Genomic DNA, 12,508 nt, shown 5'->3' with positions numbered 1-12,508 from the left:
ACTCTTACTATCTGGTTTTATATTGCTAGATAGCTTTCTCTCATATGCTGCTTTCTGCCTCTTTATTATCTTTTTAGTCAACATCTTGGTCAAGATGTTACACGAGACGGTTCAGAAGGATTCTGGCAAAGATTTTGCTGGTGATGGAGAGGAGTGAGATTCCTCTGATTATTGCAAGGTTGATGAGTCCCTTTCCACTTGTACAATGGTGGACAACGGAGGCATCTTTATATTCTTGCGGAATCGTTCCTTGCTCCCAGAAAGACTGAAAGAGTTCAGTGAGCTTTTTGACCAGATACTGATGTCCAGCTTTATAGACCTCAGCTGGGATAGCACCAGATCCTGGAACTTAGCTGCTCAATGTAAATAAAAATGCTCCAACTCTCTCTCACACGCATTCAAAGAAGCACACACACACACCAAGTTACACAATGAGGGGATAGATTGAGTCATTTTGTTAAAGCCCAATAAAAATCAGTGTTATACAGATCTTATAGATTGATGACTGGGCTAGGGCTTGGCTTGATGGTCATTCTGGATTAAGTGCTGAGGCAATTTAAAGATGTTGACAGATGATTTATCTTTTCTTTTGGAGGGAGCAGCTGCTGGGTTTATTCTCAAAACACTGCCTGAGGCATGTGGGTGATCAACCAACAGGCAGGGGTCAAAATTTCAGGATGGATGTAGATGGGGAGAGAGTGCGTCTGCTCAGGGACCACCACCTTCTGTTCTGTGGTCTGGAGAAAATCAGTTTTAAAAACACAAATGGAGGGTTAGTTGGCTAATCACATGATCCCTCTGACCAACTGACCAGTTGCCCAAACGAGGTCATAGCAAGTTGATTCCAAGTCCATGGTTTAGACATGATTAGATTATAGCTGGATGAGGTTGTTTCTCAGCCAGAGTCCACTGTTCAAAGTGATTTCATCTAATGACTTTTTTCCCCACCCAGTCAACTACACAAGTACTGTCTGGGTGTTTTGTGAATGGGTCAGGAGATGGGCTCGTTCACATTCTTCTAAGGTGATTATCTTTGAAGGGTTCTTCTAGATCATCTGACACCATTTTAATGACTTTGGAATTTATAAGGTACAGTCATGCAAATGTCCAGCCGTCTTAGAAGCTGCTGTTTAAGTCACTGAAATGCTGTTGTTCAATCTTTTAAAACGCAGCCAGCGAATTCAGGCCATAAAAAAATGAAGTCATTTTCAATATAAAGCATGTCTTTATAACAATTTTATTAATATAAATAGTGATGCCAAACTGGGGCACCTTCCTAGCTTCTTCCAGGAGTTTTTTAAATCTCTCCTTATTAATTCAGCGAATAATGGTGGTCACTTTTCACTTCGACCTAAACAAAAAGCAATTCATGTGTGTTTTTCTTCCTTCCTTGTATGTGTAGGTAGATTTGCGAATGGAGTAGCTGAAGGTGCTATTGACCTGAGATTGAATCCTATCACTGCCATTAGGCTGTCAGTTTTACAAGACTCCAATGTGTGGGCTCTTCTTGACGAGGTGAGATGTCACACAACACATTCCGTGTTGATATTCAAAATGTTGTGTGATGCCAGGAACAAACTATTACTTGGGGAACTGGCTTAAAGGTCATGTGGAAAGTCATTCTTTAAAATTTGAAACAAACCTACACAAACATATACAATTATATAGTGCCTTTCATGTAGTGCAGTCACGTTTGCAATATAGAGAAGACAGCAGCCAATTTGCACACAGCAATGTTCCCCAAACAGCAAAGAGATGATGACCAGATCATCTGTTTTTTTTTCAGCGATGATGGTTGATGGATAAATATTGACCAGGACATCGGAGAGAACTGCCCTGCTCTTCTTTGATATAGTGCCCTGGGATCTTTTGATCCCACCTGAGAGCGCATAAGGGCCCTTGGTTTGCTGTCTCATCTGAAATCATAGCTCAATCTCCAGATTTGTTTTAAAAAGCTTCAGAGCTTTAATTAGCAAAGAGAATGTTATGCATTATGCTGTAATGCTCTTAGAATATTTAGTCATTTTATTTCTACATGCTGCTACTCGCCAGAGTTGTACTTGGCTTTTTCCACCATAAGTACCGCTAAGAACCAACTGTCAGGTGGTCTTCATTAAGTTTAAACTGCTTATTGCCTAAAAAACTGGGCCAGTAAGTAGGGAAGGGGAGGGGGACTGGGAGTTAGTGTAATCAGCATCTTGCTGACCATGGTTTCATATTTGGGGGTTACAAGCACTATGGCCTCAACACAGAGCATCATTGACTTAAGATACGGATAGGTCCCTGTGAGCATTCCTCAGGCTAAATAATCTGCAGAAGTGGAAACTAAGAGGAAATATTGAATATTTTTTCTTAATGGATCAAGCAATCTGTTTTATAAAATTTATTTATACCAATACATCTTGCCTTTGTATAGCACCTTTTAATTACTAAAACATCATAATGTTTCAGACAAAATTTGACACCGAGTCACATAGAAATATTAGGACAGGTGACCAAAAGCTTGGTCAAAGAGGTAGTTTTCAGGAGTGGCTCATTGGGGAAGAAAGACAAAAAGATATGGAGAGGTTTGCTGAGGGCATTAGAGAGCTTAAGGTCCAGGCACCTGAAGGCACAGCTGCCAATAGAGTGATGAAAATTAGGGAGTGCAGAGACCTGAGTGTTTTAGGGCTAGATGAGGTTATTCTAAACTAGGGTGTCATTGAATGCTCCAAAATGTGCTCCGAATGCTTCAAAAATTGAACCAATTTGTCATGAAGTTCACTGTTTTTATGACTACTGAGCACCTTTCTCTTCGCCTATAATATTATGCCCTTTTCTTTTCCAGATCCAACTTAAAAAAGCTGCCAATTAATCAGTATTTAAAGGAGATTGAGAAGGAATCTTGTTTTATAAAGAAAAAGGTCTCACTGCAATTTAAGATCTTAATAAATACTCTTTAATAAAGAAGTGTTGATACTGATCGCAGAACTCGTGGATATATCGCCTCATCGTCTGATCACCGTGGATGTTCATTGTTCCCAAGCACTACCTCCTGTGAAATCTACTGTAATTTTCTATGTAACAATCCTAATTTTGAAGAATTATCAGCTGAATCTTTTTGGTAATCGGAAGCTAATAGACTTCTTCTCTTCATGAGTTTGGCTAAGGTGTAAATGTATTTTTTTGTTACCCATCTTACCAGTAAAACGTTCCTAAATGTTGAGTAAAAATAAGCAAACAAGTGAGACTACTTCTGTATAAAGAGGTTAAACATGTTACAAATTTTGAACATAACTTGTGTATCAGGGACAGACACTGTACAAACAGGCGAGAGAGGATTGGTTAAGGAGAGAAAGTAACCTTTTAATTTATTGTAAATATGCACTGCACAGATGTGTGTCATGTTTTGAGGCATTCCAGGTAGATGTTTGATCAAAAATATTGTATTTAATTTCTAGACAATTATGTTGACTTCTGAAGAAGCGCTTCATTTTTATGAAGGAAAGAAATTGCCTTTTCAAAGCCTTGACTTGTGAATGTTGAAATTTGCCAATTTTCTTGAGATGCGGCTGCATCACATTAGGTTCCAGCTGCATTGAGGCACGTAAGGACTTATGTGCCTTAAGTATCATGTTACTACAGCTGGCTAATATTGGTAATATTGAGCTGATAGCAGGCAACAATTCTTCTCTACATTTTTTAACAAGTTATTCACGAACAAGGAGGCCAAGAAGGAGTGAAAATCTCTCTTACTACTTATCTTGTTTATGGGTAAATATTCTTGATAAGCTCCTAAAAGCATTTTTAGAAAAGTAATATATCACTTATATAATACTGAAATGCAGCATCCACAAGGCAAAAAAAAAACCTATAGGTATCAGCTTTGTCTCATCTCTATTTAAAAGGAACCTTACACTGTCAATAAAATGCTGCAAGTTTTTTTCTAGTAATGTGGATCATTTTTCTTAGCAAAAACACACTTTTGAATATTTTATTTTTGAAACCATGAGCTGGATGAACTGGATACAGGGTTAACATGCTGTTTTTCCATGTGTACTATATCAAATCTATAAATGCTGATAGTTGACAACTTTGTCCAAAATATTTGCTTAACTGTAACCTGTCAGATATATGAGCTGTTCAATAAAACCCTCCCAATTTTCCGCTGGAAAGCTTCTTCAGCTGGTATAGGCAGGCAATCTGCATTTAACTAGACAACTATGATCATGTGCAATCATACATTAAACTGGTGGTCTAGTTTTAATAATGTTTTGAATTGTAGTTATTGGAAGATGGGTTCCTCTGTTGGAGGAGGATATAAATCATGATGGTAACTGTGTAGAATAGCCAAAGTTCACATTAATAAGTGCAATATGAAAAATGAAACACAGGATGTAGATGAGCGTTCATGTTTTCAGTAATCCTATTTATTTTTAAAAATTCTATTTAAATTGGACAATCATAGTTTTTGAAGCCTGGAAAAAAATAACCATTGAAAAGCTTACGACAGACTTTAGTTCTGTCTTTCTATCAACTACATCAAAGTAATTGGTAGCTTGTATATGTTGGAGAGGAGTATAGAGAAAGAGGGAAAGAACACATGGACAACCAGGAAAAAGTTACCTTCGTGAAGAGATATCATAGTTGAAGTTGATGCTTTGCTCCAAAAAGTGCATTTTAGTCGTGCCAATGTCACAATCATTATCTTCGTATCATTCACTGTCATAAAATAAACTGCCTAAATATTGAGGGACTCTGAACTAAAAACCGGAAATGCAGGCCAGTCAGCATCTGTAAAATAAAAAGACTGGTCAATAATTTGTGTGTAGATCTGTCGTCAGACCCTCTTTCCTCAAGGGTCTCTATGGACCAGGTATATTAGTTTTATGGAATAGTTATTGAATAAGTAAGAAATGACTGGAAAAAAAAGATTTTTTTACAATTATTTATAAGATGAAGCCAATGCATGATCAAATCAATTTTGGTTTTAAATCTTTTAATAAAGCCATTTTCATCAGCAAAGTAGGATAAATGATGGAAGTAACTCCCTTTTTAAAAGCAAAAGTTAGGCCAATGCATCTGGTCAAATTGTGTGATTCCTTTTTAATCAAGTCACCATAGATTAAACCTTTCTGAATGCAAATCGGGAATCAGATTTTTCAAAATATAAGATGCTGCGGATCTATTTTTGACACCTCGGCGTCCACCTCTCCCAGGCCCCCCTCCCCGCCCCTTCATCCTGTGTAAGTTGTATTTATATGATTTCCCACTGTTGTTGCTGTGTGCTGGCCATTTGTCCAGGGGCTAGATCAGAACAAATGCAAGAAAAGAATTTTATAAACTAGCCGTGGTCTTTGCTTATCTTTGTTGCGATTTCTTTTTGCAAAGTAATTAAAAGTCAATCAAAGATGGAAAAAATACCTCTGGTGCATTTCTTTTAAGGCTTAACGCTGGCCCATGTTTTCTTAAATCTGCAAATCGCAGCCTCCACAACTTGCTGGGTAGTTTGACAGCATGAAATCAGTGGGGGCACATCAACATTAATTCATTGGATGTGGAACACCTTGGAATATCCTCAGGATGGATAATGCATTTCATATCTCCATGTACATTACAAATGCGCTTCTGTTACTGCTGGGAATTATAACATTAACCTGTACTCATTGTTCACAAAACTGTATCAAATTCTGTAACAGGATGTTTTAATTTTGATACAGTGCAGTAACTTTGTTTGAAGGGCTGGGGCTTGATTTTTAATCGTTGCATTTAAAATTAGAAAAACAAAGTTGAAACTTTGCTAGGTGTGAGCTATTTGAGGTGATTTACTGCCAAATCCCTATTTGCACAGTGATTTGCTTTTTTAAAAAAAATCTTGGTAAACCAGCATGTTAAGATCAGCTATTGTCTAGTAAATAGGAACTGACCTAAATCAAATAGGGCTCATCTGTAACACTTTTTTAAAAAAATGAAATATAGATTTATTGTGACTCTGGTATTATCCCTTTTACATAATGTGCCACAGATAAGTCTCTTCTTGAAATACAATGCTTTTGCTTATTTTTATTGATATGTTTATGTTCTGTATTTGTAACAATGCTACAATGCACCTGCTTCTGTTCATGTCAATGTGCCTTTCATCAATGGTCTGCATTATTTTCATAAGTGTGCCATAACTTTGCAATGAACATAGTTGTAATAAAATTGAACTTGTTATACTTTACATTGTAATTATGTGTAGAATGTTCTGTATAATTGGCTCCTTTAACTTCTGTCCATTGTGTAATAAATTGCTACATTTTGATGTCAGCTTTGGCATTAAATAAGCCCTTGTATGGAATGTTCTTTGCAGTTTGCCAGCATGGGAGAATATTGGTTATGTTACTGGACTAGTAATCCAGAGGCTTGAGCTAATGATCTGGAGAGACGATCAAATCCCACTTTGACGGTTGTTTTAAATTTAAATTCAATTAATTAAATAATTCTGAAATAAAAAGCTAGCGTCAGTAATAATGGCCATCTAACGACCAGATTGCTGTAAGAACCAATCTGGTTCACTGTGCTGTTAAGGAGGGAAATCTGCCATCCGTACTCTGTCTAACCTATGTGTGATTCAAGATCCACGCTAATGTCTTAACTGCCCTCTGAAATAGCCTAGAAAGCCTTCAGTTGTATCAAACTGCTATGAAAACTAATAAGAATAAAACCTGATGGACCACCCAGCCCAGTAGGCCCATCAAAATCATTCTTATTAACATATGAAGAAATGTTCAAAAATTGAATTATCCTACAGACTAGTCAAGCAGCAAATTGACATATTCATATTCACACAATCGTACCTTTTGATTGAAGCATATAAGGTGCTGAAGGGACTTGACGGTGAATGTGGAAAGGATATTTCCTCTTGTGGATGAATCTAGAACTTAGGGTCACTGTTTCAGACTCACGGGTCGCTCATTTGGGACAGAGATGAGGAAAAAAAATTCCTCTCAGAGGATTGAGACTTTGGAATTCTTTTTCTCAAAAGGTGGTTGAGGCAGAGCCCTTGAACATCTTTAAGGCGGGGGTAGATAGATTCTAGTTAGAGGGTGAAAGGTTATCAGGAAAATGCAGGGATGTGAAATTAAAATCAGATTGGCCATGACCTTATTGAATGGCAGAGCAGGGTTGAGTAACAAATGGCCTACTCCTCCCAGTTCATATGCTCAGCCAGCTCTCGAGGCCCCTCTATCTCTATCTCTGGGTGTGCCCTTGTTCCAGTGGCAGGATAGATCAACCACAGGTGGTGACAGTGACATACAGGCAGGAGGGAGTAGCCCTGGGAGCTCTCAACATTGCTTCTGGAGCCCATAAAGTCTCATGGCATCAGGTCAAACATGGGCAAAGAAACCTCCTCCTGATCACAACCTGCTGCCTTCGCTTGGCTGATGAATCAGTACTCCTCCATGTTGAAAACCACTTGGAAGACACAATGAGCATAGCAAGGACTGGGAGACTTCAATGCCCATTAACAAGAACAAAAACAAAAATATCTGGAAAAACTCAGCAGGTCTGGCAGTATCTGGAGAGGAGCACAGTTAACAATTTGAGTCTGTATGACTCTTCAACAGAACTAAGGAGAAATAGAAAAGGGGTGAAACATAAGCTGGTTTAAGGGGGAGGGAAGGGGAGGGGTGGGACAAGAAGAGCTGGATAGAAGGCCAGTGATAGGTGGAGATAACCAAAAGATGTCACAGACAAAAGGACAAAGAGGTGTTGAAGGTGGTGATATCATCTAAAGGAATGTACTAATTAAGGGTAGAAAGTAGGACAAGCAAGGTACAGATAGCCCTGGTGGGGGTGAAGGAATCGAAAAAGGCTAAAAGGTAAAGATAAAACAATGGATGGAAATACATTTAAAATTAATGGAAATAGGTGGGAAAAGAAAAATCTATATAAATTATTGGAAAAAACAAAAAGGAGGGGGAAAATCAGAAAGGGGATTGGGATGTAGGAGAGAGTTCATGATCTAAAATTGTTGAACTCAATATTCAGTCCGGAAGTCTGTAAAGTGCCTAGTCAGAAGATGAGGTGCTGTTCCTCCAGTTTGCGTTGAGCTTCTCTGGAACAATGCAGCAAGCCAAGGACGGACATGTGGGCATGAGAGCAGGGTGGAGTGTTGAAATGGCAAGCGACAGGGAGGTCTGAGTAATGCTTGTGGACAGACCGAAAGTGTTCTGCAAAGCAGTCACCCAGTCTGCATTTGGTCTCTCCAATGTAGAGGAAACCGCATTGGGAGCAATGAATGCAGTAGACTAAGTTGAGGGAAGTGCAAGTGAAATGCTGCTTCACTTGAAAGGAGTGTTTGGGCCCTTGGACGGTGAGGAGAGGGTAAGTGAAGGTGCGGGTGTTGCAACTTCTGCGGTTGCATGGGAAGGTGCCTTGGGAGGGGGTTGAGGTGTAGGGGGTGATGGAGGAATGGACCAGGGTGTCACGGAGGGAACAAACCCTATGGAATGCTGCCGGGAGGGGGTGAAGGGAATATGTGTTTGGTGATGGCATCATGCTGGAGTTGGCGGAAATGGCGGAATATGACCCTTTGAATGCGGAGGCTGGTGGGGTGATAAGTGAGGACAAGGGGGACCCTATCATGTTTCTGGGAGGGAGAAGAAGGTCTGAGGGCGGATGCGCGGGAGATGGGCCGGACACGGTTAGGAGTAGCTTGGTGATCTAAGTTGGTATAGGGGTGTGAGGGGCACTAAGTTGGCATGGGGTGGGGGGGTGGATGGGGGCATAGGTTGGCATGTATGAGGAGTGTGTGAGAGATGACGGGGGTAAGGACTGGAAGGATGTTTTTGTTTTATTATTTTTTATTTATTTCAACAAAGTGCTGGAGCACAGAAGCAGGCCTTATGCCCACCCTGCCTCTGCACCTAGAAGCCTGGGCATTTGTTCTGGGTCGCTCACCCCGAGTCCTGTTTCCTGCCCGCCCCAACTGAAAATCCGATGTGGGCGGCCATTTTTAAAGCTCTGGTTCACCAAGTTGGCAGACCTCCCAACTCGGCAAACCCGATCCCGAGGTGAAAATCTGGGCCTATATATCAAGGAAAGTAGTGGTCCTGGCTTCGATGCCACTGTATACCTTCCTCCAGTCTGAAAAACAACAATCATCACAATATCAAAGCAAAATACTATGAATGTTGACAGTCTGAAATAAAATTGGAAAATGATGAAAATACCCAATAGGTCACGCCTCTTAAAGGAATGTACATTCTTTTAAGGCACAAAACCCCAACAGGAGAAGCGGTCAACTGTGGCTAATAAAGGGAGTTAAAGATTGTATTAGATCAATAGATCAAATTGTATTAGATTAAAGTTGTTGTAAAAGTTAGTAATCCTGAGGATTGGGAACATTTCTGAATTCAGCAAAGAAGGACCAAGAAACTGATAAAGAAAGAGGGAATAGGATTTGAATATAAACTAGCCAGAGATGTCAAAATGGACTGTAAAAGCGCCTATAGGTATGTAAAAAGGATAAGATTAGCAAAGACAAATATGGGCCCATTCCAGACAAAGACAGGCGAATTTATAATGGGGAATAGCAGAGAAACTAAATGATTACTTCAGACTGGTGGCGGTAGCAGGAATCCGGAGGGACTTCTGCCGAATCGTGGCTGCTTACCTCATTAATTTATGCAACCGGGTGTTTGACGTGGAGGGGCAGACAACAAGTTACGCCCTCGTGTCCAGGCGCCATATTTAAAAGGCACCCGGACATTCATTCATACATCACACCTGGACTCTGCAACACTGACGTCCTCCAGGGAGCAGCAGGCACCGGCCCCACAGTTCAGAGACACCTCACTGGAGCCTCTCCTCCAGGCCGCGGAGGATAGGAGGGGTGTCCTCTTTTCCCAGAGATGGGCAGAGGAGGTCCACCCGACTCAGCACACCTACCTGGGAGGAGGTTGCCAGGGTGGCCAATGCCACAGCTGTGCAGAAGAAGACAGTCCTGCTGTGCAGGATACGAATGAACGACTAATCCGCACCACCAGGTAATTGAACCCTCTACTCTCCATTCTCACCTCACCAGGCTCTGAATGGCTCATGGGACAAGGGCGTCAGTGGCAAGGTCAACAACTGTGCTTTTCATCCCTAAAAGCCCTTCACAAGGTGTTGGGCTGCTATCTCATTGCCCCATTGTAGTTCCTGTAGTCTGCTGGTAGGGAGGCAACTGAGGGTTGCTGAACCAGCCACACTGAAGGTACAGACATTGTGGGGGGCAGGGGAGGCGGTTGTAGTGGAGGGCAACATGCAGATGCTGCTGATGCCATGCCTCTTGCACATGTCCTTCTAGCTGCTAGAGCTCATGGGTCTGGAGGGACCTGCCGAAGTGACCTGGGGCACTAGCAGCAGTGCACATTTCACATGGCACACACAGCTGCCAATGTATCGGTGATGAAGGGACTCAATGTTGAGGGTGCAGGTTGGGGTGTCAATCAAGCGACCTGCATAGTCCTGCATGGTGTCCAGCTTCTTCAGTGCTGTTGGAACTACACTTATCCAAGCAGGTGATCAGTATGCTTTCAAACTCCTCTCTTCTGCCTTATACATGGTGGACAGGCTTTGGGGAGTCACAATTATAAGGTCAATTATAAACCACAGAATTAGCAACATGCAACCTCCTCCAGCATCTGACATGTTCACAATCCATTTATCTATCTTTACACAAGAGAAAACAGCAAACAACAGGCATAAGAGGGAGAAGACAGGAGGGGTCATGCATGAAATCTGCCCCATTCAAGCAGCGAGTTGCCAATCTGGCAGGGGAGGACCTTGACCATGCATGTGCCAATGGCGAGGTCAACATCCATTTTTTTAAAAATTCATTCACGGGATGTGGGCTTCGCTGGCTGGGCCAGCATTTATTGCCCATCCCTAGTTGCCCTTGAGAAGGTAGTGATGAGCTGCCTTCTTGAACCGCTTCAGTCCTTGTGGTGTGGGTACACCCACAGTGCTGTTAGGAAGGGAGTTCCAGGATTTTGACCTAGTCACAGTGAAGGAACGGCGATATATTTCCAAGTCAAGATGGTGAGTGACTAATTTAGACTAATGTTAGACTAATTACCCTTGTTCAGTTAGCAGTTAGGAGTCAAATACATTGCTTTGGGTCTGGAGTCACATGCAGGTCAGACCAGGTAAGGACGTCAGATTTCTTTCCCCTAATTCATGAACCAGATGGGTTTTTTGAATTATTTAATTCAAATTTCACTATCTGCCATGGTGGGCTTCATAACCAGGTCCCCAGGCCATTACCCTGGGTAATGGAATACTAGTCCAGTGACAATACCGCTATGCCACTGCCTCCCCACATGGATAAGAAGTATTAAGTTCACTCTGGTTGCACAGATGTAGAACCATTGTGGATAGTTGTTGCACCTTTGTAAATATATTAATTTTTGTACCTGGTGGAGTTCTCCTGTTTTTGTTTGCTGCTTCTTGTGTTATTGCCTGTGTGCCTCACACACAGTTCCTTTTCTCTCCAATGCCCTCCGAGTTGACAAAGAGACCTTTCCCTTGTCAGGACAGATTATCAGAATTCCCCTTCAGTTGTCCAGTTAAGCTGACCTTCAGCTCTGCCACACAGTGACCCTCCTCCCAAGCAGCATTTCTTGAGCTGGACATCGAGCATGTGGGCTCAGTGCTGTAGCTTTGCATGAGGATGGTGCACATGAGCTTTAAACTGTTTCCAACACCTTGTACCCTCCTCCTGTAACCCATTCCCCCCCCCTCCCCCCACCACAGTGTGTCCCTTGAACTTTCCCCCACCATCCCCTTCAGCCCATCACATGCCTTCCTCCTTGATAACCCCATGCCTGTCACGGTCCCCATGCCCACCCTCATCCTGCCCAGCCCGAAGTAGGTTTACACTTCTGTGTCCCCTCCGACCATTCAAACCGACCCTGCACCCACCACAGATAGATCCTCACCCTCCCACATCCCATTGCTCTCTCAACAGTTGCAGTGCCCTCCCACCACCAGTATCCTCGGTTTGGCCCCTCAAGATCCCACCATTGACACCACCAACCCCTCCTTCTGAACACTCCCACCCTTCACTGTCCCATGCCCCTCACTGTCTCCAGCTTTCCCACAGCCCTTCACTGCTCCCTGGTCCTTGTCCCACCCTCTCTTGCAAGGCTCCATGGTTTCATCTACCCCACCCCCACCCAATCTGGTCTTCCCACCACCCCCACAGACCTCTGGTCTTCCCATCACACCCTGGCCCCTCCCCCCATCCCATGTTCCAGCATCCCCGTATTGTCTGCCCTCCCACCTTGTGTTCCAGCACACCCCTTGTCTTGTCTGCCCACCCCTTCGTGTTTGAACACTACCCCACTCTCCCCCCCCCCCCGTCTTTTCTGCCTCCCCTCTCATGTTCCAGCACACATCTCATCTGCCCCCACAATTTAAAAAAAACATTGGTGACACCACACCTGGAGTATTGTACACAGTTTTGGTTCCCTTACCTAAGGAAGGATATGCTTACCAT

At 42.4% G+C, this 12,508-nt stretch overlaps 1 protein-coding gene across 5 annotated transcripts in view; it reads left to right on the top strand.

Moving 5' to 3' along the window:
* The window catches only part of mgat4a (alpha-1,3-mannosyl-glycoprotein 4-beta-N-acetylglucosaminyltransferase A), a 264,810-nt gene extending 258,508 nt beyond the window's left edge, over positions 1–6,302 (top strand). For 4 of the 5 annotated variants that reach the window (XM_041199181.1, XM_041199180.1, XM_041199183.1 and 1 more), the window contains 2 exons: positions 1,403–1,515; positions 2,828–6,302. In XM_041199181.1, the coding sequence (XP_041055115.1) occupies positions 1,403–1,515; positions 2,828–2,854 (140 nt within the window). In that variant the 3' untranslated portion in view covers positions 2,855–6,302. Of the gene's footprint in view, positions 1–1,402; positions 1,516–2,827 lie in introns of those variants that run through there. The other variant, XR_005944430.1, reaches the window with a different exon arrangement.
* Positions 6,303–12,508: the final 6,206 nt, after the last annotated feature.

The sequence above is a fragment of the Carcharodon carcharias genome, chromosome 11 (assembly GCF_017639515.1).
Source record: "Carcharodon carcharias isolate sCarCar2 chromosome 11, sCarCar2.pri, whole genome shotgun sequence".
NCBI classification, from domain to species: Eukaryota; Metazoa; Chordata; class Chondrichthyes; order Lamniformes; family Lamnidae; genus Carcharodon; species Carcharodon carcharias.
The sequence above is the reverse complement of the archived record's forward strand: the minus strand, read 5'-3'. Positions and strand labels throughout refer to the sequence as shown.